At 55.1% G+C, this 24,543-nt stretch overlaps 1 protein-coding gene across 1 annotated transcript in view; it reads right to left on the reverse strand.

Moving 5' to 3' along the window:
- Positions 1 to 1,732: 1,732 nt before the first annotated feature.
- Positions 1,733 to 24,543, reverse strand: part of TMEM273 (transmembrane protein 273) — a 37,815-nt gene continuing 15,004 nt past the window's right edge. Inside the window, exons 2-6 of the mRNA XM_028156844.2 lie at positions 15,007 to 15,060; positions 14,119 to 14,259; positions 12,790 to 12,820; positions 11,615 to 11,638; positions 1,733 to 2,903 (exon numbers count right to left, since the gene is read on the reverse strand). Coding sequence (XP_028012645.2) covers positions 2,879 to 2,903; positions 11,615 to 11,638; positions 12,790 to 12,820; positions 14,119 to 14,259; positions 15,007 to 15,060 — 275 coding nt within the window. The 3' untranslated portion in view covers positions 1,733 to 2,878. The remainder of the gene's footprint in view (positions 2,904 to 11,614; positions 11,639 to 12,789; positions 12,821 to 14,118; positions 14,260 to 15,006; positions 15,061 to 24,543) is intronic.

The following is a 24,543-nucleotide window of genomic DNA, read 5'->3' on the forward strand; positions in this document are numbered from 1 at the left end:
GAGAGGGCTGTCACCTAGCGAAAACGCACATGGGCAAAATCCTATTCTCTGAAGCATGATTACCTTATCTGACACATCTGGGATGATGACAAACGACTCAGAAGGGAGAGAAGCAGCCAGCAGGATGGACCCAGGGCACAGCTGGCCTGGTCCTTTCGGCTTCATGTCCAGGCATCAGCCCTCGGCTCCACCCCCCAGTGCCCTCGCACACTCCATCTCCTCCGCTGATTCGCCCCTGCGCTCTCTCATGGGTGCCGGAGCACATTTTGGAGCGACCTCCAACATGTGTGTCTGTAACCCAGTTCACAAGCTTGAACAGCTGCAGGACGTGGGCTCGCGCTCTCTCCAAATGCCGCCCGTGCTTTGGCTCCCTAGTAGTTGCAGACGAGCTGTAGACCTTTCCAAGTCAGGGCGCCTGGGTCCTCCACACCCGGCAGGGACACCAGCCCCAGGAGCGGTGGTGCTGAGCTGGCCTTTCCTTCACCCCCAAGTCTATCTGTCCACAAGTCTTGCCTCTTCACCTCCAAACAGCACCCGAACCCATCCTCCCTCTGCACCTTTGCTGCCAGCATCCAGCCCCAGCACTCTCGCCTTTTGCTTGAATTGGGCCAGGGCTCTGGGGCTGAAGAGTGAGGTTGACATATCATGATTCACTTGAAAATCACAACTCTGATATTCTCACCTCCATCTGCTTGTTTGTCTACCTCTCAACTATTTTTAAACTTGGATGATGAAAAAGGACGTCATTTATTTACTTATGCAAGCCCCATATACTCTAGAATAGAATATACCATCAGATATATTAGAATTCTATGATATGTATACTTTTAACACACATAGAAGAGCACAAACACATATTGATTTAATTGTATGTATGGACTTAGTGTATGCATTAAACATTAAGTTTGTAGACATGGAGATTAATACAGACTTAATCTGTTCATCTCGCCAGATAACCTTCCCCAGCTCACCTTCTTCCCGCCCAGGTACTAGGTTCTGGCATCAGCAAAGCCATCTGCAGCCGCCTCCCCTGTGCAGGGTGGCTCTTACTCTGGTGCTCCCGTGTCATCTGCCCCTTCTGCTTTGGGCAGGGGCCCTGCCCACCGAGATAGACTGCCTGGGACCCGCATGTGTTCTGGGAGCCCAGGGCCTCCTGGCTTATTCTGGCCCCTGGCCTCTGCTAGCATGCTCCCCAAGCACAGCCCGAGGCCATCGAAATGGCCTCACTGAAGACATTGCACCCACAGACACAATCACTTCCGAGGCTGCGCCCAAGCAGGCCCAGAAGGCCTGCCCTCCAGCACCTCCATCCCCAGGAGCTGGTCCCATGGCTGTGGGAGGGATGGACAGGGGGGCTGTAGGACTGCCACAGAAGGGAGCCACTGAGCGTGGATTTGGATATAAGCCCAGGAGACCCATTGCTAAGGGCCCCCAGCCCCTTTTGCCTCCGGGCAGGTTAGCCTCTATAACCCGAGGAGAGAGCACTGGTCCCCACACACTTCTCTGACTCTCCACGGGAGGCCTGTGGGAGGTAAACAAAACCAGAGCCCAGAAGAGGAGCTGGGAAAGATGGCAGATGTGAGGACGGGAGCGGACCCCACAGTTCTGTCAAGTCCACAGAAAATGAAAGGGTTACTGGACATTCAGAGGCATCCCCTTCAGTTCACAGGTGTCTCTGCCTTTCACAGCAGCTATCTTCATTAAAATGCTGCCAAAGAAACAAATCAGTGAGCAGAGGGCTTGCACGATGGTTTATTCTCTTACACACAGAAAATTGCATATGATTATCGCATTACTGCTCTAGGTTACCAGTTAACAAAGGCTGCTAATGAGCTACGTTGTTATCAAGTCAGATGAAAGATGCCCTGGGAATGCAGGCAGATTGTCATAACACAGCACTTCGTTGTGATGTAGCTCATCTGTCATCACACACGAGCAGAGTGGCCCAATCCGAGGAGCGCCAGTCCACAGAACCACCCGGTCTCTGCCGAGTGCAAGGCACAGCGGGCTCCCGCTGCAGCCCCACCAACACAGCTCAACCTCACAGGCAGAGCCGCGTGGACAGGGCAGAGCCGTGTGGCCAGGGCTGGGCCCCAGCCTTCTGTTGATGGGAACAGTGAGAAGATGTTTCCTGAGCCTCTCCATGACAAGGTATGCACACGGAAACAATAACCAGGCAGTAATCCTGTGAGTGTAACAGTAATCGCATACACTGGAATAGCATTCTCCCAGGCACAGCGTCAGCTTTCCCACGCAATCCTTTGCTGGCCCACCATGAGGCTGCAGGGCGGCCGGTCAGCCTGTGGCCGGCGACCTGTCCTCCCACTCCAGCCCAGCCTGCCATCTCTCCTCTGGAAGATCATTGTTTCGCCTGTAGGAAGAGAGACTGCCCCACAGTCTCCGTGCATCAGGGCGCCTGGATGTTCCTGGGGGCGTCTCCTGGCAGCTGCGAAGGTGAGGCCAACAATTCTGGAAAAAGCTGCTTTCCGGTGGCCAAGATACTGGTGCTTAAGAGGCTGTGTCTTGAGTTTGGTTCTTATTCCCTGAGCACGTTCTGTGGGGAGGTCCCATCGACGTGGAGTCAACGCCACCATGGAAGCATGAGCAGCTCAGCGTGGGCACCACGGCAGGCAGAGAGGGCTGACTGGCTTCCATCCTTCCTCACTCCTGGACACAGTGCTCATGCCTCCCTCTAAGGCTTCTTGCCGAAGAGAAGTGATGCTCTCCTCCAGGACACGGGCGCGATGGAGTCTGTTCGTGCTATTATTTGCCCGGATATTGAAGTCTATCACCAGGTTGACATTCAAATTCAAGACATTCCCACGCTGCCGTGGGCGGCTGTCTAGACTGCCAAGCCCCGCCTGAAGTGGCTGCGCATTTAGAGTTCAATCACTTGTGCCTCTCTGGGAAGGGAGAGAACCATGGAAGACTTACTGACAGAGTGACTATGCTATAACTAATGTGGCATATGCTTATGTGACACACAATTACACAGTGTGAAAGGGTCATCAGCAGATTCAGCAAGGGGCATTTCCTCTTGCAGCACGGTGAGGCGTGTTTTCGGTGGGGCTCCACCTGAGGCTGTTTCTGCCCACCAAACCAAGACCACACACCCCACCCACCTTGATGACAAAAAGGGAAGAAGCCATTCCCCAAGGGTGATAGGCACATCGAAGGGAAAGAGCCACTTTGTGAACTTGAAGAGTTCGTAAGATCTGGGCAGATACCAAGAGGAGCAGGAGGACAGACCTGCGGGAATGTAACTGGAAAGCAATACCTTCAAGTCTGAACCACACGCTGTAACAGAGGGTGAGGCTATGCTGTACTTAGTGCATCGGCTTTGACAGGAGGGAACAGCAGCATAGATATACACTGAGTGGCCAGATTATTATGATCTCTGAACGCATAATAATCTGGCCACTCAGTGTATATCCTATATAATAAAAGGCTAATATGCAAATTGTCCCCTTGACCAGGAGTTCGACCAGCAGGCAGGCCGGCCAACTGCCCATGTCTCCTCCCCCTGGCCAGGCTGGCCAGACCCCACCCATGCACGAATTCATGCACCAGGCCTCTAATATATATATATATATATATATATATATATATATATATATATATATGTATACACATACACACACACACATACACAGAGTGGCCAGATTATTATGTGTTCAGAGATCATAATAATCTGTCCACTCAGTGTATATTAAACACCAGGAACAGAGAAGAAAAGATGAGCTCACCAGACCAGAACGCGGTACAGTAGAAAGTAGGGCCGAGCCCCTGCGGTGGCTCCTCCCAGCTCAGAGCCTCCCCAACACCTCCATTTTGTGACTGAACTCACCTCGACACTTAGTTTCACATAAATATTATCTATAGCTGTAAGAAAAACATATTTATGCCTACATTTCATACTTGTTTATGCCATTCCATTGTGTGTGTTTAGTCTTAATATCTTGATGTTTAATTAACATCTCCCCTTGGGGCAAGAAGCAACAATGGCAGAAGGATGGGGCAGAGTAACACACCAAAGGACAAGCCAAGTCCAAGGCCATAAGAGGGGAGGCAGGTACTTACCTGCCCATGTGTGGGAGAGCAAGGGAGGGGTTGGGGTTACGAGCTGGATGGCAGCAGAGCTGATGGAAAATAAGCAGTTGGAAATGAGCAAGGATCGTAAGGAAGACAAGTGGAGAAAGGGTTCTGAGAGTGGGCCTCACTGCAGTCAGGTGAAGTGCTTCTTCTTGAAAGGACTGGTATGATGGGCCAGAAGGACGTAGAGTTTAAGTTGGTCTAGAGGCCCAGGCTCAGCAGAAAGCTCATTCTTCCTTTTGTCTTTAAGGAGTCCTGAGTTGAAAGGGCCCTTTAGGGGTTATAAAGAGGAAGATCTACGTGGCTGTCCCTAGCCAGCACTTGCGCTTGAATTCCTGATGCCAAAGAAGATGGGCAGGCCACGAGACCATCTCCTCCCACCCCTGATGGCCCAGAGCTGGGGACAGGCACCTGTGAGCACCTCCCGGAGGAAGCTGTTCTCCGACAGGTGGCTATGTTCCTCTTCAGGAGGCTATGTCACCAGCCCTGGAGAGCCAGCCACAGCCCGCAGGAAAGGAAAAGCTGGGCAGGAGCTGGGAGAGCATCGCTGGCTGGATTAGCAGGTAAATTAGGCTGCAGACCTAGCCTGGGTATGAAGAGAAGGAGAAAGTCTTTTGGAGACTGTAGGATTATAGTGGCGGCATAAACCCGAGTCTTCTGCCACATCCTACAACAAGTATGCAGATCAGCAAGGCGAGGAGGGAAAGAAACAAAAACACGAATAACAAAGGGGTCTATCTCTACATCCTGGTTTGCTCAGGAGAGTCCCCGGTAAGCTAATGCCTGCTCATGCTGAAAGGACTCTTGACCAAATCCAACACACATTTCTGATTTAAAAAACTCAGTAAGATAAGAATGGATGGTACCTCCTTAATGTGACCAAACGCGCGTACCTCAGCCCTCAGGCCAGCTCTGACTTCCTGGAAAGCACTCGTGGGTTTCCCACCAAGACCAGGCACAAAACGAGTCTGCACACTGTTTCCACTGTTGTTTAGCATTGACGGTCGTAGCAGATACAATCAGAGAGGAAAAAGCAATTACAGGCATAGAATTGGAAAGATCTACAGTTTGACATGCCATCATAAAATTTAGAACATGATAAAGGTGACAAATAAAATAGCAAGAAGGAAACTAATGCAAACAATAACAGTATCCAATAAGACAACTGCTACAATATTAACCTGCAAAACCCATCCAAAGCAATCAATCACGAAGGAGGAGAGAACTAGGAAACTCCACTTACAAAAGCAACAAAAATCAAATATTTAGGAATAAACAGAAACGGAAATGTGAAAAACCCATGAGAGTAAAATCTGAAAATTCTTCTGGGATACACAAAAACAGACTTGTAATTACACACCAATATCCCTGATGAACATAGATGCTAAAATCCTCAACAAAATATAGGCAAATTGGATCCAGCAACATATTAAAAAGATCATACACCATGACTAAGTAGGATTTATTCCAGAGATGCAAGAATGATACAATATTCTCAAATCAATAAACGTGATACATCACATAAACAAATTGAAAGACAAAAATCACATGATCATATCAATAGATGCAGAAAAAACATTCAACAAAATCCAACACCTATTTTTATAAAAACTCTAAGCAAAGTGGGAATAGAAGGATCATACCTCAACATAATAAAGGCCGTATATAAAAAACCTACAGCCAACATCATACTCAATGTGCAAAAACTAAAACCATTTTCCCTAAAAACAGGAACAAAATAAGGATGTCCACTTTCACTACTCTTATTCAACATAGTATTGGATGTACTAGCCATAGTAATCAGACAAAAAGAAAACATAAAAGGCATCTAAATTAGAAAGGAGGAAGTAGAACTGTCATTATTCACAGATGACATGATATTGTACATAGAAAACCCTAAAGACTTCACCTAAAAACTACTAGATTTAAAAAATGAATTCGGTGATGTAGCAGGATGCAAAGTTAACACCCAGAAATCTATGGCTTTTTTTATACACCAATAATGACCTCTCAGAAAGAGAAACTAAAAAAAGTCCCAGTTACCATTGCAACAAAAAAATAAGACACTTAGGAATAAACTTAATCAAGGAGGTAAAAGACCTGTACTCAGAAAACAACAGGACATCGAAAAAAGTGATGGGAAGATATAAAAAAGTGTAAGAGTATACCATGTTTATGGATTGGTAGAATTAACATCATTAAAATGTCCATGCTACTCAAAGCAATCTATAGATTCTATGCAATCCCTATTAAAATACCAAAAGCATATTTTATAGATCTAGAACAAATACTCCAAACATTTATATAGAACCCAGAAAGATTCCAAATATCTGCAGAAATCTTAAGAAAAAAGAACAAAGTTGGAGGGAATTTCAATACAAGATATCAAGTTATACTACAAAGCCACTGTAATCAAAACAGCTTGGTACTGGCACAAGAACAGACATATAGACCAATGGAACAGAACTGAGAAGCCAGATCCACGCCATTATGCTCAATTAATATTTGACAAAGGAGGCAAGAGCATACCATGGAGTCAAGACAGTCTATTCAATAAGTGGTGTTGGGGAAATTGGACAGATACATGCAAAAAAAATGAAACTAGACCACAAACTTACCCTATACATAAGAAAAATTCAAAATGAATAAAAGACTTAAATGTAAGTCGTGAAACCATAAAAATCCTAGAAGAAACCTAGGCAGCAAAATCTCAGACATCTCACAGAGCAGAATTTTCACCGATACATCATCTAGGGCAAGAGAAACAAAAGAAAATATAAACAAAAGGGACTACATCAAACTAAAAAGCTTCTGCACAGCAAAGCAAACCAGCATCAAAATGAAAAAGAAACCCACTGTATGGGAGAACATATTTGCCAATGATACATCTGATAAGGAGTTAATTTCCAAAATAGATAAAGTACTCATACAGCTCATACAACAAAAGGAAGACAAACAATCCAATTAAAAATGGGCAGAGGACCTGAATAGACATTTCTCCAAAGTGGTCATACAAATGGCCAAGAGACATATGAAAAAATGCTCAATGTCACTAATCATCAGAGAAATGCAAATTAAAACCACAATGAGGTATCACCTCACAACTGCCAGAATGGCTACCATCAACAAATCAACAAACAAGTGCTGGTGAGGATGTGGAGAAAAGGGAACCGTCATGCACTGATGGTAGAAATGCAGACTGGTGCAACCACTATAGAATAGTGTGGAGTTTCTTCAAAAATTAAATATGGAACTTCCATTTGACTCAGTGATCCCACTTCTAGGAATATATCCTAAGAGACCTGAAACACCAATCAGAAAGAATATATGCACCCTATGTTCATAGCAGCATTATCTATATATATATATAAGCCCAATATGCAAGTTGTCCCCTCGGGAGTTCGACTGGGAGACCAGGAGTTCAATCGCTCACTATGACGTGCGCTGACCACCAGGGGGCGACACAGAACAAAGGCCTAGGCCAGCAGGGAAAGAAGGCCCCGGCCAGCAGCCAGCAATCGGCAGCCAGGGAAGGAAGGCCCTGGCCAGTAGCCAGAAGGCCCCGATTGGCCCTGATCGCCGGCCAGGCCTAGGGACCCCACCCATGCATGAATTTCATGCGCCGGGCCTCTAGTCTATATATATAAAAGGCTAATATGCAAAGTGTCCCTTCAGAAGTTTGACCATGTGACCGGGAGTTCAATCGCTCGCTATGATGTGCACTGACCATCAGGGGACAGCACAGAACATGGTGGGTGACCAGTGGTGGTGGCAGGGCACTGAGGGAGCGAGGGAAGGAGGAGGCAGGGAGGCAGGGAACCTGATTGGCCCTGTTCACTGGCCAGGCCTAGGGACCCTACCAGTGCACGAATTTCATGCACCAGGCCTCTAGTTTATAATAACTAAGATCTGGAAACAGCCCATAGGCCCATCAGCAGATGAGTGGATAAAAAGCTGTGGTACATTTACACCATGGAATACTAAGCAGCTGTAAAAAAGAAGGATCTTTTAACCTTTGGAACCACATGGAGGGACCTGGACAGTATTATGCTGAGTGAAATAAGCCAGTCAGAGAAAGACAGATATCACATTATCTCACTTATTTGTGGAATCTGATGAACAAAATGAACTGGCGAACAAAACAGATGCAGAGAAATGGAAACATGCAGCAGACTGATGAATCTCAGAGGGAAGGTGGGGGAAGAGATTAACCAAAGAACCTGTATGCATAGACCATGGACAGACAGTGGTGTGGTGAAGGCCTGGAGAGGACTTGGGAGTGGGGAGGAGGGGTCAATAGGGGACATCTGTAATACCTTCAACAATAAAGATAAATAAAAACAACACTGGGGGAAGTACGGTGGTTTAAAAAATGATATTGAAATAACTGGGTCGCCATATGGGAAAAAGAGGAAACGAAATGTCTGTCTAATACTACACACCACAACAAATGCCAAGGGGACAAATAAAAACATAAACCCACTCAAGGACTGGAAAAATTCATATTTTGTATATATAAAACATTTCTTTAATTTTATAAAATATGGTATGGATGTAAAATTTTAATTAAATGTAATTTGTGAGATGAACACAGAAAGGATGAGGTAGAAACTGTTGGCACCAGTTGCCCAAGGTTGGCGGAGTGGACGGGGGGGGTACAAGACCTCGGGGTGTGCGTGCTCCTCATACTCAAAACACAATTAAACCGAAGGATTAAGAAAGAAAACATGAACACGGCAGACAGACTCAATCAAATGTCTCTCACTGTGTCAAATTGGTAATGTGACCACAAAGAGGAATAAGCTCAGTTTGGACACAATACTCTGTACACACAGAGGCTGAATTAAAAAAAAAAAAAAAAAAAGGAGCTTAAAGGAATGTTCACGTTACTAAGCAAGTGTGTAGCTGTGCACTGTTGTAACTCTGGCAGTGGGAGTATTATATGATACAGCAAATGAGTAAAAGCCTTCGTATGGTTGAGAAGCAGGGTTCTCACTTTGGAGGAGGCCAGGGGTCAATATAAAATAAGAAGAGCTTAGGAAGAACCTTAAGGTATTGAGTTTGTGATTTTAATAAACATTTCCTGCCTGTCCATTGAGAGGGTGTAGAAGCGATAATGCCTCAGTAGCTATGAGCACACATTGTGCCTAGACCTTGGTTTCTGAAAAACTATTCCACATCAAGAAAAGGAAGGGCAGAGAGGGGGAGAGAGGGAGGGAGGGAGGGAGGGAGGAAGGAAGAAAGGGAGGGAGGGAGGGAGGAAGGAAGGGAGGGAGGGAGGGAGGGAGGGAGGAAGGAAGAAAGGGAGGGAGAGAGGGAGGGAGGGAAAGAGGGAGGGAGGGAGGGAGGGAGGGAGGGAGGGAGGGAGGGAGGGAGGGACGGACCCTGGGGGAAATGTGATTCCAGTCTGAGCAGGGACATACAAGGTGAACTGGGGATACTGTGTTGTGTCCAAGTCTAGGAAATGCTCATGGGGTCCTGTGAAAGCCACGAAGTGACTTGTACTGGATAAACTTGGGATGATTAGAGCATAAAAAAGATTCATGATGGCAATGAATTAAAATGCAATGAAGTTCATAGGAATAACGTTCAACAACTAAGTGAAAGAAAATGGGTTGGGGAGAAAAAGTCCTTCTTTGTGGAATGCCAGCTATTCAGTGTGGAAGGAACGCTAGAATTAGAAACTCGGTATTTTGTAATTCCTATGCAATAAGTGATTCAAACGTAAATCGTGAAGATACATTAAATCACTGGGTGAAGAACTGTTGGGAGGCAGGACTCCAAGGACCACCCTTGGACTGTTCACTGGCCACCAGGGGAATCTGCCCTCCGCTCTGTGGAGTCCAGCAGGTGCTTCCTTGACCAGTGAGCAAACAGCCCCACCCACAGAGGGGCCTGGCGTGGGTGCCCCTGAGGCGGCACCACGGACGATACAAGTGTCACCTCTGCGGCAGTCTCGACAGAATTCTCAATCTGGATTTACTCAGGAGGACAGAACCCAACAAACCAGAAAATGGGACATCAGATGGGGACAGGCGTGGGTACTTCCAGGTGACAGCGCCTTAGGGCAGCGACTTTCGACTGGTTCTCCGCGAGAATGTTTAAAACAGGGACTGCCCGACATTTACTCAGGGCGCCGCCCTCTTCCCTGCGACTGTCACATAAAAAAATGACAGCAGCCGACACCACAACAGCTGTCTGGTGTGAATGAATTAAAATGACAGCTATTTTGTGTCAGATCTGCAAAGATATATATTTTGGTGTGCCACAGAATTTTAGTAATGATTTATGTGCCATGAGATGAAAAAGGCTGAAAATTGCTGGCATGGGAGGGAAGCAGAGGGGTTGTCCAATACTGAGAGAAAATAAAAAGAGACAAAATAAAACACAATGACCCTGGCTTAGGAAAGCAGAGCTATACAAGATGCTTCTTTAAACCATCAGAGAACTTTGCGTATGGGCTACGTAGTAGATGATACTGAATTCTCATTCATTTTTCTAAACACGGTCATTGTATGGTGATCATGTGGGAGGTGACATGATGGGGCATTGAGGAATGAAATACCCTGTGTCTGTGCCAGCTGTTAAGTGGAGCAGAAGAAGTAGATGTATACAGAGAAAACACAAACGGCAAATGCTAACTCTCGAATCCAGATGAAGGGTGTGTGTGTCTGTTTTTATTACTCAGTTCTTCCAGCTTTGCTATATGTTTCCCATGTTTCCCCATGAAGGAGGGTGAGAGCATGTGGGCAGTGCATGAGGGCCGGCCAGCAGGCCCAGGGAGTGTGAGCCTGAACCAAGGGCTCGGATAAACCCGGAGGAGGCGCCTCCTTCCTGGGGAGCAGGTGCCCCTCTGCGGGCCCCGCCTGCACGTGCAGGCCTTGTCCACTGAGACCCCAAAGCAGAGGTGACAATCCGATGCCTAGCCAAACTGATAGCTTGATGACACAGAGAAACGTTTGGAATTTTTTTTTCATCAAATGGAGTAAATTGGCTAACTGCTTGACAAGCCTTGGTAAATAAAATTTAAAAATCAACGACCTGAGCAGTGTGGCTCAGTGGTTGAATGTTGACCTATGAACCAGGAGGTCAAGGTTCAATTTCTGATCAGGGCATATGCCTGGGTTGCGGGCTCGATCCCCACTGGGGGGTGTGCAGGAGGCAGCCAATCAATGATTCTCTCTCATCATTGATGTTTCTATCTTTCTCTCCCTCTCCCTTCCTCTCTGAAATCAATAAAAATATATTTTTAAAAATGAACTATCTTGCTGTTAAAACCCAGTTTTCTCAGCTCTAATCGGGCAAATGCCCCACGGTTTCATTTTACATCTTGCCAAAGTTCCACCTGCTAGGATTTTCTGAAAGTGTCCCTAAAAGATGCTGGTTCCTGGTCTCACAGCCTCCCTGGCCCAGGACACGTGCCATTGGCCAGTGGCCGCTGCGCTCTCGTGGCGTGAGGCGAGCCACCGCGGGCCGGGCCTGTCTGTCTCCTTCCGTCAGTGCTGACCTGCAACCAACTCACCTTTCGGAGGAGTTGAGGTTTGACCTGCAAAGCAGAAGAGTAGGGTAGACATCACTTATCCTATTTGTGATAAGTTCTGGACGATTTATTACATCGTCCTGGGCGACAGAAAGCACCTGCAGTTTTGCTGTAAGAGACTGACTTCTGTCCTTTGGTCTAACTTCTCCCGACCCAGCCTGACTCCATCTAGTGTCAGTTTCAGAAATCTGAGTTGTGCCTCCCTTCGCTCCAAAAATCCCTGTGCTGGTGGGGGGCTCCCATAGGACCCAGGCCAGGAGCAGTTCCCGCACAAGGTGAGGCCTGTCCCGCGGAAGCTCGGCGCCCAGCGAGGCCCAGCCACCCACCTCTCCTCCTCGGTTCGGTTCTTCCTTCCTCCCTCCGCCACCTGCTGCCTCCTGCTGCCTGGAGTCCCTTTCCCTGAACCGCAGTGACCATCAGCCACCTGGCCTGCATCGTGGGACTCGCCTCCCCCGGCTCCGGCATGTCAGAATGATCCAGAACTCACACACACGCAAGATGGAGCGTTCCCTCTGACAGGTCACACACAGCCACAGGAAACCGTGACTTCTTGCTTGTGTTGCACTGTCCACAGCAGATCTCCCCAAACTCAGACGTGTCCGTCATTCGTCACATCCTCACAGCCTCTGCCGCCCACCCGCTGGCGGCCGGCGTGCAGACACACCACGGGGTAAGCAGCGGGCGTGGTGAAACCTGACATTCCTGTGATTCCAGTTCTAAGATGTCCCTGAAGCAGAGTCTGCGACAAGCTCTGGAGACTTCCAGGGGCCTGGAGTTTCCAAAACTACGTTTCCTTAACTCAGAGAGCCCCTCTGGGTGTGCGGGCGTCTGGCTGGCCAAGGGCGCCTGGCTCACCCACGGCGGCGAGACCTCTGCCCGACTCTCCGTCTGAGCATTCGCTCTATCGTCCGGACACAGGGCGGAGTGGCCCATGGGCTGCAGCACGTGCCCAGTGCCCAGGGGCGGGCGAGCCCATTTGGCTACTACACCCTCTCATGACACCTGCCCCCAGCCAGAGGAGCAGAGTGGGAGGGGGCCATGGGTGCGTCCTAGTCCCCAGGAAGCGTTTCAGAAAAGGGCTGGGCTGCCAGGCAGGGAGAGGACAGACGGAGAACAGACAGAGCAGGAGGGAAGCGGTCCCGCAGCGGCGACCTTACCTTGGGGCTCTCTTCCTTGGCGCGATGGTATCTAAACAGAGAGGGCAGGCGTTAGGAAGGAGGCGCTGTGGTCCGCGTGCAGCTCGCTCAGTCCAGGCAACGCGGAGGGGCCAGAGCCAACGGGACTCGGGCAGGGCTACTGGGGCAGTGGTTTTGGGCTAAGGGCTCTGTGCGCGCGCCCCCGCCCCCCCCCCTTCACCCCCGCCGGCACTTTCAGAGCCTCTCTGTCCAGCTCCTGCCCCTGAGAGCTCGTAGCTTAGCAGGCAGGTGAGGTGGCGCCTTCCCTAAGCATCCCGCCCTTGCCTCTTCTCCACCTGCGGCCCCTGGAGCTTTGGCCCTCAGGGGTCTGACATGCGCCTGCTCTGTGATGAAGAGGCTGTTCTGTTCGCTCTCCCTCCTTCCTTGTTTGCAGGGATACAAATTCAATGGTAAACAGACTCCTATGGCAAATTGAGCCCCTCGTGCAATTCGCCACGCTAGCACCTCAGGAAGGCCCCGAGAGCTGCTGCTCCCCCGCTTCCTGGCCCAGACACCCCGCTCCCCCCATGCCTTCTGCATATCTTCACAGATGATCATCGGATTTTCTGGAGACAAGTTGAGGCATCTTCTTCCTCACCCTCAGGAAAGCCTCATGGCAAACTGCCTCGTCATGCCATTATCCCTGACACGGGCGAGCTTTTGCAGGCCCCGCCCTGAGAAAAAGGGTGTCAATCACTGCTGCATTTTGCCATCAAAAGTCACAAACTGCCCTGGCTGGTGTGGCTTGGTTGTGCCCCGTGCACCAAAAGTTTGCCGGTTGATTCCGGTCAGGGCACATGCCCGGGTTTCGGACTTGATCCCTGGTAGGCGGAGTGCAGGAGGCAGGCGATCAATGTTCTCTCTCACAAGGACATTTCTCTCTCCCTCTCTCTTCCTCTCTCTCTAAAAAAATATTTTCAAAAAACCACACACAAACTGACGCCTGTGTGCTGTGTGCCCCGCAGGAGCCGCAGGACACTGAGAACCACGGGCTCCTGGACCGAGGGTCCCCGTTTCTGAAAAAATGCAACTGGCCACACAGTCCCCTTCCCACCCGCCAGCCTCACTGCCCCGGGATCAAGTTCATCTTTCCCACCTTCCTCCAGGAAACCTGATTCTCAGGAACATCGGAAGCCACTAAGGAGAAAAGCCGGAGACAGACGGAAAGGCAGACGGGGTGGGGTCACCATATTTCTCTGCAGCCCGTGGTCTTTAGTTTTTCTCTCCCAAGTGCTCTGCAGTGGCCCTGGGTGCCTCCTGGTGGCTGCCGGGAGCCCGTCCAGAGCCCGGGCTGAGCGCTCGAGTCCTTACCATCGACTCCCACGTTGGCGCTCCTCAGGTCTGCGGAGTCATAATCAAGCAAGTGCTTCCTGATCATGCAGATCTTCAGCGCCAGGAAGCCCGCCGAGATGGCCACCCCCAGCGCCGTCCCGATGAGGCCGTATTTGATGTCTGCAGGGCAAGGAGACATTGAGCGATGGCTCCGAGGGGTCAAAGGCTTCCAGGCAACGTCACATTCTGGACGGAGCCCAAGGTCATGACCCACTGGGGCCGACCTGACGTCCACTCTCCGGAGGGCTCATCGGCTCCTGCTCCTCGACCCAGACCCTCCTCTCGGAACTCCGCCCGGGGCACCTCTGCTGGGGAACCTCTCCCGGGGGACAGCGGCTCATTTCCCTGGCCTCCTGCAGGCCTTCCTCGCTTACACGTCCACTAAGCCCTTTGCGAGCTGTGTTAATCGCCTGCTCTCTGATGAGCGCTGAAGGCAGAGGGAGGAGGCCTGGCCCGGGAACCTGCTGGCCGCTGGGGAGCTCAGGGCTCCCTCTAGTGCCAGTGACGGGGCTGGGCTGACAGGAGGCCGCTCCCATGCAGGTCACTGCCTGCCCAGTGAGCTGATTGTGCGGGAGAGAGGGCCCTGGGCACAGAGCAGGGCCGAGCCTGCTGTGGGGACCCGGCTGCGGGCAGGGCGCTGGGTGCTGGCGCTGCACATCAGAGTGTGGACAAAGGTGGCCTGAGGACTCACGTTCCCTTTGAGGACAGGCCCTTGGGCAGGACAATGTCCGGGGAGAAAGCTGTACTAGCCACTCGGCAGGCCTGGCGGTGAGTGCCGCCCTTCCTGTGTGTGACAGCTGCTAAGAGGCCAACCCGCAGCCCCACCCGCCTCGCCTCCCAGGCAGAATCCGCTGGGCAGGCACCTACCAGCTTCCGCCCCAGTGGACTTGCCCGTTGCCATCACCTGAGCTCCTCCAACATCTGCAAAGAAAGAAAACCCCGAGTCTGTTAAAGCAGGCCAGGACGGGCTGGGGGCCAGAGCCTGTCCCCAGCACCCGCTCCCGCACACACGGCGGGAGAGCCTGCTGCAGGGACCGCTCCTGCGCAGCCGCACCCTCCGGGCAGAGGCGGCCCTGGTTGCCTCCTAGCGTCTTGGAGTCCTGCTGGAATGTCAGAGCCCCTCAGCACCCAGGCCCGGAGAGAGGGTCCGCTAGTGCAGTGCAGCCAGGCTGAAGCTGGGACAGAGAAAGAAGACAGGACACAGGTCAGAGTGAGGGAGGTGAAAAGAGCCGGAGAGCTAGGAACACAGAGAGACGCAAGGAAATGTGCGCACGGGACATGCGGAGGCTGCGCCCAGCTCGCTGCAGGCCGGAGCCAGGGAGGCAGAGGAGGGAGAATGTCTAGTGTCGCAAGGCCTGGCACCCAGCACCCTTCCTCAACCTCGCCCACCAGTGATCCTGAGCTCTCAGTGCCTGGCCCTCTCTAGCAGGGAGCCCATGGCTGGGGTTCAGTTCAACCCCTATTCCTCACCCCACCCCCATGCTCCACCCTGTGTCCACCCCAAGCCCCGAGGCCGCCCCTGCAGCCTGGGCCCAAACAGGCTCTCCAGGGTGTCCTGCCTCCAGTCCAGGGTCAGGGACTGAGTGAGCGCCCTCCCCGGCCACTGCCCTGACAGCTGCAGGCACTCAGGCAGGCCACATCCCTCCCCAGGAATCCTGCTGGCCGGCTGCTGGAGGCGCCTTGCCCTCCTCGGGGAGGAGATCCTGCAGGCAGCCCTCCCCCTGCACTCGGTCTCTGCCCTGAGCTCTAAGGAGCCCCTGTGTGAGGTCCATCCTGAGCTCACTAGCCTGCCGACCCCACTCTGCCTCCTGGGCCTTAGACCAAGTGCTGATTCTCCCAGGCTCTGCAAGTGGACGGAGGATGGAGGGTCCTCGAGGGGCTGGCCCGCAAGCACAGCCAGGGCTCTCAGGGCTCCCACGGTCAGATCTGTGAGAGACACAGGAGGAAGCCAGAGCCACTGCCCTTGGGAGTCTCTGGGTTCTCTGCAAACAGGAAGAGGGAGCTCAGCATTCAGAGGACAGGCTCTCAAACCAGGGAGAGGCCCCCGGCTGAGCTGGAGCTGGCTGTCCCAAGGCTGGTCTCCCTGGGGGCAGGAGGAATGAGCCGGCCGGCAGACGCACAGGGCCATGGTAGTGGCACAGCGCTGACCAAGTCTGCCCTGGCTGCCGCGCTCCCTGCACTGTCCGCACTGAGCCAGGAGCAGAGGGGAGCCGGGCGAGCACTGCCTGGCTGCTGCCTGGAGCAGAGCGCAGGGGCTGCCTCTCCCCGGAGCGGGGCGGGGGGAGGGGGGGACGACGGCTCAGGTTCCAGGGTGGCCTCGCCCACACAGTGTCTGCATGTGCCCAGGTCAGGCCCTGGACCCAGGAGCTCTCGCCGGGCACACACCTGAGGCTATGCCTGCCAGAGGCTGCGTCCTTTTGCTAAGGTGCACAACGGCACTTGTGGCTGAGGCTAGGGTCTCTGCTTCTTCCTCATGCCCCTTGGGACATGCTGTTGCCAGAGGACCTGATACTCTACCACCACTCCTCCCTCTCTCCCCTCTCCAAAAAAACAGCTGGTTTCCAGCCCCCTCTCTGCAGACCCTCCCACCTCAGTCCTGCTGAGCACAGCCCGCTCTCTGCAAGTGCTTCCCCACAGGAAGGAGCCTCCTGCAAGAGTGAGTGGGGGAGGGCCAGTGGCTCCCTGTGTCCGGCTCCCCCATGGAAGGGCGGCCAGCAGAGGAAGGCAGCCAGCAGGCCTGCTCCCTGCTCCTGAGAGCGAGCGGAAGGCGCAGCGAGGCCTTGGCCCATCTCACTTGGAATCTGACCCTCGCAGAGCCATCCCTGACATCTAGATCCCGTGCTGTGCACCCATTGGGCCCGCTCACAGTGGGGGCGCACTCTGCGACACCCCATTTGGGCAGAATCAGCTGTGTGGTTGGAGCGTGGCGCAGTGGCGCAGTGGGGCAGTGGGGCAGTGGTGCAGTGGCGCAATGGGGCAGTGGGGCAGTGGGGCAGTGGGGCAGTGGCGCAGTGGCGCAGTGGCGCAGTGGGGCAGTGGCGCAGTGGGGCAGTGGCGCAGTGGCGCAGTGGGGCAGTGGGGCAGTGGCGCAGTGGGGCAGTGGCGCAGTGGTGCAGTGGCGCAGTGGGGCAGTGGGGCAGTGGCGCAGTAGGGCAGTGGCGCAGTGGGGCAGTGGCGCAGTGGGGCAGTGGCACAGTGGGGCAGTGGATGGCGCAGTGGCGCAGTGGGGCAGTGGGGCAGTGGATGGCGCAGTGGCGCAGTGGGGCAGTGGGGTAGTGGGGCAGTGGCGCAGAGGGGCAGTGGCGCAGTGGGGCAGTGGGGCAGTGGGGCAGTGGGGCAGTGGTGCAGTGGGGCAGTAGCGCAGTGGCGCAGTGGGGCAGTGGCGCAGAGGGGCAGTGGCGCAGTGGGGCAGTGAGGCAGTGGGGCAGTGGGGCAGTGGTGCAGTGGGGCAGTGGGGCAGTGGGGCAGTGGGGCAGTGGGGCAGTGGCGCAGTGGGGTAGTGACGCAATGGTGTAGTGGGGCAGTGGCGCAGTGGCGCAGTGGGGCAGTGGGGCAGTGGGGCAGTGGGGCAGTGGGGCAGTGGGGCAGTGGTGCAGTGGGGTAGTGATGCAGTGGTGCAGTGACGCAATGGTGCAGTGACGCAATGGTGCAGTGGCGCAGTGGCGCAGTGGGGCAGTGGTGTGCACAGCGCTCGGATGTTGTTCCATGTGTAGCTGAACTACAAATAGGGAAGGGTGGCCCGGAGTGTTTGTCAACTGAGGCCTGGCCATCCTCATCTTGGAACTTAAATATTGCAGAATGACTTCTAACTTCATATCTCACAAATCCCAACATTCTCAGCTAGAGGAGAGTTCCAGTGTCCAGAAGAGGCCTCCGTCACCTCCTAGCTGAGCCCGCTAGAAGCGAGCACTGCAGAGTGCTCCGAGTGGCCTGACAGGGAAGACAGGGCTGCCCTGAAGAGAAGGCCAGTGCCGTTGGTGATGTCCGACACCTGCCTGCAAACCACGCCCCACAACCTGAAGGGAGTCTGAGCGGCCGTGTGCGGTGGACCCTTGCTGTGCGGCTTGCCCACCGCCCTGGACCTTGGCCCTCAGCTACTGGCAGCACCTGGGTTTTCCTTTGGGGACTCACCTGCATGTGATTGCCCGGGGCTGGCTCCAGGATGGACCTGTGACCCATAGCTGATTAATTAGCATATTCCTTCTTCCTGTCAGCAGTAATTGGTCAAGGGGCAGGGCAAGTGATCCAATTCAACTCTGGGACTTCAGGTCAGTAAGACTCAACTCTGGGACTTCAGGGAAAATATTAAGAAATAGGAGCATCTTCCAGAATTGGTCACTGTGGGCTCAGAGAGGCCCCCGGGGGGAGGGACCCTGCGGGATGGAAGCGCCCTCAGAAGAGGGTCAGACCGAGAGCAAGTCCTAAAGATAGTTTTGAGCCCTTGAATCCAGCTGTGCCTAAAGCACCTCAGTAAGAAAACACCTTCTGCATCTTGATCTTGTCTGAGCTAAGTGACTGGATCCTAAGAGTCCCATGACGTAGGTGGCAGGTCCTTCCCAGGGCGCCCCCGGAACTCGGGTTGGCAAAGCAGGCATGGGACAGAGGACGCGGGCTGCAGACAAGGGTTTTGCTGCACAGCCTCACGTGGCCCGGAGGACCCCAGCTGAGCGCCGCCCGCCGCTCGGCGCCTTCACCGGCTGCCCTTCTGTGCGATGCCTCCTGTCCTTGGGAAGCTCTTGCTTCTCCTCTAAAGTCCCGTGCTCTCTGTTGGTCCAGGATCACCCGGCCACCCCGTCCGAGAATGGAATACCCATGCACCCGGGTGGGACACACATGAACACTCCTGCAGCCACTGGGCTGCACGGGAGGCCAGGGTCCAGGTCCCAAGCCAGGGTCCCGCTGGAGAGCAGGAAAGGGAAGTGGAGTGCCCAGTGAAAGGGGGCAGCACAGTTATGCTTCACACACAGTTTGACCCCGGCCTCACTTTTCTCATCTGAAGATGGGGTATAAGCCCCTGACATAAGACAGGACTCCCCAAGGCAGTTCCCTTCTCTCTGCCATTTGCTTCGAGCCCCCCTGAGACCTCCGCTGGCCCGGGGGTCCCAGAGGCCCACAGGCCTGCTTCTCTCATTGCAGGTACTCTTCTCAGAAAAGCCAGGTCAGTGTCCCTGCCCCCCCGGCCGCGTGGGCTCTTTGAGGCTGGAGATTAGGCACACGAAGCCCAGATGTGGCAGCTGTGGCCTGGAGGCGCCGGAGGCCGCAGAGCAGGATGCTGGACCCGCGAGCAGGCCTGGGCTCCGCAGCGCTCCCGCTCCCGTGGCTGCCGGGTGTGCACAGAGCCTTCCTCTGACGCGGCTTCGCCTTGCAGACACCACCGGCTCCCTGTTCACAGCCCAGAAACCACCCGGAGTCGCTCTTCCTCAATGCTCTGCCGTCTCGTTAGAGACTGCAGCTGCCAAACCTCAGATGAGCGGGTCGCCCATCCGCTCTGCTGTCCTTGCTTCCTCTGAAGGCACGGAGGCCTGGGGAGAGCCACGGCTGCCCGAGCTGCACAGTCTTGAGACAGAAAGCAAAGGAAAGCAAAGGAAGGAGAATAGCAAAGCAGAGATGCTCCAAGGAGGCTGTGGCGTCCTGGGATACGTCCCTGTTGCCATGGATGTAAAGAGGACACTGCACCAGCCAGAGCATCCTCCCACCCCAGCTCAGCTCCGGTTGCCCTGGCCAGCAGCAGGGGCGCCCAGCAGATGGGCAGGGAGTAAGGAAGGCCACGCATGGGCCTGCTAACACTGGCAAATGCACAGCCATTAGCCACCCAGCCTGAGGGGTCAGAGGTCACCTGGAGTGTTATTTAGGTTAAAATTGAAAGGACAGGTAGGATCTGGTGATGACAGTGGGGGAGGGGAGAACGGGGACAGGCAGGGAAGGGAAGGAGTCCAGCAGAGGAGGGGCAGGAGCCAAGGCCAGGAGGCCTGGGGGGCACCAGGACGTGGGGATAAAGGGGCAGCTCCAGGGTCAGCAGAGCTGGGGGACACGGGGAAATGAGGCTTTGGGGGCTTTTCAGAGAAGGGGGTGCAGCCAGCCAGGACAGGCCCCGGGGAGGAAGTGGACGCCAGGGAGATGGAGGGCCCACCCCGGGCAGGAAGCACAGGTAAAAGCCTCCAGCTCCCAGAAACAGCTTCGTAATTACGGAAAAACCATCAGCACCAAATCCTGTGCCAACTTTGTTTTTCCTGAGCAATCTTTGCTAATTAATTCTTAAAGACTCACACCCTGGGCTTAAGTACTCAGCTTCAGAAGCCAGAAGGATCGGTCCTTTCCCAGGCTGTGGAGGGGCAGACCCAGACCGGGTACTCTGCGGGAGCACGCCCCTGGGGTGGCCATGCTGGCTGGGAGGCGGTGACATGCAAACGTGTCACACCTGCAGAGAGCCCACAGGCCTCACCTGGCTGGGGAGATGCTGAACATTGGAGGGGCCAGAGGTGCTGGCTGCCAGGGGAGCTTGAGACGCCCTGAGGGGGCCACAGCCAAATACCAGCTACACTCACTGGCGGGGGTTCGCTCCTCTGTGCCCGTCTCTGCAGGGACTGAAGCCTCCCCAGGACCCCACTGTGGGCGGAGGATGGTGCCTGGAGCCAGAACATCTGATCGGGTCCCTCACTATCCAGCAGACCCAGGGCTCCCAGCATGGGGCCCTGCCCTGGCTGCCACCGAGCCTGCCCAGCCCAATGGCTATGAGACCCCCTGACGGGTGGGCACAGACAGAGGGGTCCTCCATGCTGGAGGCATGGAGATGTGGAGAGCAGCACAGAGGGAGGGCAGCTCTGGGGAGATGGGCGAGGCAGAGAGGAGACAGGCCCCCCATCCAGGGCTGGCCTGGATGTCAGGATGAGGCGCAGAGCCCAGCAGAGGCCTCCAGAGGGCTGAGGCCTGCAGGTGGGAGAAGGCGAGAGATGGGGACTGAGATGCAGAGAACAGGGCCTGGAGCAGCGCTGTGAGTAAGGATGGGAAGCACTGCACACCACCAAGTGGTGGGGTTATTATTATTCACTAGTGGCCCGGTGCACGAAATTCGTGCATGGGGAGTGTCCCTCAGCCCGGCCTGCACCCTCTCCAATCTGGGACATCCCTCTCACAATCTGAGACCACTGGCTCCTAACTGCTCAACTGCCTGCCTACCTGATCGCCCCTAACCACTCTGCCTGCCAACCTTCTTGCCCCCAACTGCTCCCCCCAGCCAGCCTGATCACCCACCAACTGCCCTCCCCTGCCTGGTCACCCCCAACTGCCCTCCCCTCCTGGTCTGATCGCCCCTAATTGCCTCTGCCTCAGCCCCACCACCTTAGCTTTGTCCGGAAAGACGCCCGGAAGGTCTCCTGGCCTAATTAGCATATTAGCCTTTTATTAGTATAGATGAGACATTCATACTGTGCCCCCTGCCTCTGGGAGGCATCACTCAGGAATCCAGGGCTGGCAGGGGAAGCCTATGCCAGGGGCAGGCTGTGGGCAGACAGCTGGCAGGGCCGGGCCATGGGGAAGGGGCAGGGCACTACAGAGGAAGTGGTAATACCAGCCACCAGCCACGGAGAGCAGGACCTGGCAGAGACCTGGCAGCGCCGCCATTTGCCTTCAACCGAGGAAGCAGTCGCTGGGGTAGCTGAGGCCGCGGGGCGCATCTGTGCCCGCGTCTCCTTCCTTGCCACCTTCCCTAAGGCAGCTCCTATGGAGGCAGAGCCCAGGGCTTGCTGCATGTTCACATGTTTACAAGTTGTCAGCCAAGCCCACACAGGCCAGCTCACTCCCCTCAGACCCTGAGGTCCACTCGCCAGGGGCCACCTTCCCCAGGGCCACCTTCCCCAGGGGCCACCTTCCCCAGGGCCACCTTCCCCAGGGCCACCTTCCCCAGGGCCACCTTCCCCAGGGCCACCTTCCCCAAGGCCACCTTCCCCAGGGCCACCTTCCCCAGGGCCACCTTCCCCAAGGCCACCTTCCCCAGGGCCACCTTCCCCAGCCCCCACCTTCCCCAGGGCCACCTTCCCCAGGGGCCACCTTCCCCAGGGCCACCTTCCCCAGGGGCACTTTCCCCAGGGGCAGCTCAGTGCTGCCAAGGCCCCCAGGGTGGGCAGGGTCTTCCGGGCAGAGCAGGAGGAGGCGGGCCTGCTAGGGCTGCTGGGGCTGCTGGGGCTGCTGGAGGGACGGCCCTCCAGGATGGGGTCTCCAGGACTGGGAATGCGGCCCAGCCAGTCACTCCCCACAGGTTCTCTCACCTACAACGGGTTCCGGTTCCGAAATTGGGTCTGCCCAGGAATGCCTGCTGGTCACTGGAATAAAACCTCCTCCTGATCTCTCCGGTTTCCATGGCCAGGCAGGCTTGGTGTCCCCTCTGGGATACACCACCTCTCTCAGCCGCCCAGGCCCACACAAGCCCCGTTCCCCTATGTCCTGTGCCCACCCTGTGCCTAAACTTCCTAAAGAATTTTCCACAAACAAGAAACAAGATCTGAGTTTGTGTGTGAGTGTGTGTGTGTGTGTGTGTGTGTGTGTGTGTGTGTGTGTGTGTGTGAGAGAGAGAGAGAGAGAGAGAGAGAGAGAGAGAGAGAGAGAGAGAGATGGGGCCTCTACAGGCAGCTCAGAGGCAGGGCAGGGGCAGAGGGAGGGGGAGGGCAAGGGAAGGACAGGAAAAGGGGAAGGACAGGGGAAGGGGAAGGACAGGGGAAGGGGAAGGACAGGGGAAGGACAGGGGAAGGGGAAGGACAGGGGAAGGACAGGGGAAGGGGAAGGACAGGGGAAGGACAGGGGAAGGGGAAGGACAGGGGAAGGGGAAGGACAGGGGAAGGGGAAGGACAGGGGAAGGGGAAGGACAGGGGAAGGGGAAGGACAGGGGAAGGGGAAGGGGAAGGACAGGGGAAGGGGAAGGACAGGGGAAGGGGAAGGACAGGGGAAGGGGAAGGGGAAGGACAGGGGAAGGGGAAGGACAGGGGAAGGGGAAGGGGAAGGACAGGGGAAGGGGAAGGACAGGGGAAGGGAAGGGGAAGGACAGGGGAAGGGGAAGGGGAAGGACAGGGGAAGGACAGGGGAAGGGGATGGACAGGGGAAGGGAAAGGACAGGGGAAGGGGAAGGACAGGGGAAGGACAGGGGAAGGGGAAGGACAGAGGAAGGACTGGGGAAGGGGAGGGGGAAGGGGAAGGACAGGGGAAGGGGAAGGGGAAGGGGAAGGACAGGGGAAGGGGAAGGACAGGGGAAGGGGAAGGACAGGGGAAGGACTGGGGAAGGGGAGGGGGAAGGGGAAGGACAGGGGAAGGGGAAGGAGAAGGGGAAGGACAGGGGAAGGGAAGGGGAAGGACAGGGGAAGGGGAAGGACAGGGGAAGGGGAAGGGGAAGGACAGGGGAAGGGGAAGGACAGGGGAAGGGAAGGGGAAGGGGAAGGGGAAGGACAGGGGAAGGACAGGGGAAGGGGAAGCACAGGGGAAGGACAGGGGAAGGGGAAGGCACAGGGGAAGGACAGGAGAAGGACAGGGGAAGGGGAAGGACAGGGGAAGGGGAAGGACAGGGGAAGGACAGGGGAAGGGGAAGAACAGGGGAAGGGGAAGGGGAAGGGGAAGGGGAAGGGGAAGGGGGAGGACAGGGGAAGGGGAAGGACATGGAAAGGGGAAGGGGAGGGCAGGGCTGCCTCCTGGGGACCATACCCCTCATTTCTGGGGGAGCACTAGCAGGTACTGTGGCCTCTCAGGGTCCCACACCCGAATGGGTGGTTGAACCCGGCCCGATTGTCTCCACAGGAGTCTCACATGGGCATGGGGAGGGGGGACAGGGGGGGCACAGTGATCCCAGGCTGCCTGCAGGTCACACTGAGTCCTGTGGCTCAGGTGGAGCCTAGGAGGTCTCTGCTCTCCGTGGCCCCAGGTCCCCTCGGGAGCCCTCTCTGAAGGTCACGGAGCCTTCGGGGCCCGTGCAGCTGCCTGTCCATCACTGAAGTCTGTGGAACGGAGCACGGTCGGCCGAAAACTGTGACCGACAGGGCATCTCAGCCAAGTCCAGGTCTCAGCCATGTGCTGCCTCCATGGGGACGTGGGGCGCAGGATGCCAGGCCCCAAATGTCCCAGGCCACCCTCCTGCCCTGCAGCTACCCTGCCTCCTGGCTGCTCACCTCCCTCCACGTGGCTCACCGAGCTCCCTCCACCAAGCAGGCTCACCTCTCACCCTCAACTCAGGCCCTCCACCCATGCGGCCCGCCCACCCCTCCTGCCCCCTGGTCCCAACCAGACTTGGTGTGGGGACCCCCCTTCATGCGCATCCACTCGCAAACAAGAGCCAGTCAGGGCAGAGCCTAGTGGTGGCTGAGCCAGGGCAGATCCCTGCCCTGAAGGAGGCCACCGTGCAGGGGGAAGGAGAGCCCAGCAGAGGGG

This window comes from Eptesicus fuscus, chromosome 17 (assembly GCF_027574615.1).
Source record: "Eptesicus fuscus isolate TK198812 chromosome 17, DD_ASM_mEF_20220401, whole genome shotgun sequence".
NCBI lineage: Eukaryota > Metazoa > Chordata > Mammalia > Chiroptera > Vespertilionidae > Eptesicus > Eptesicus fuscus.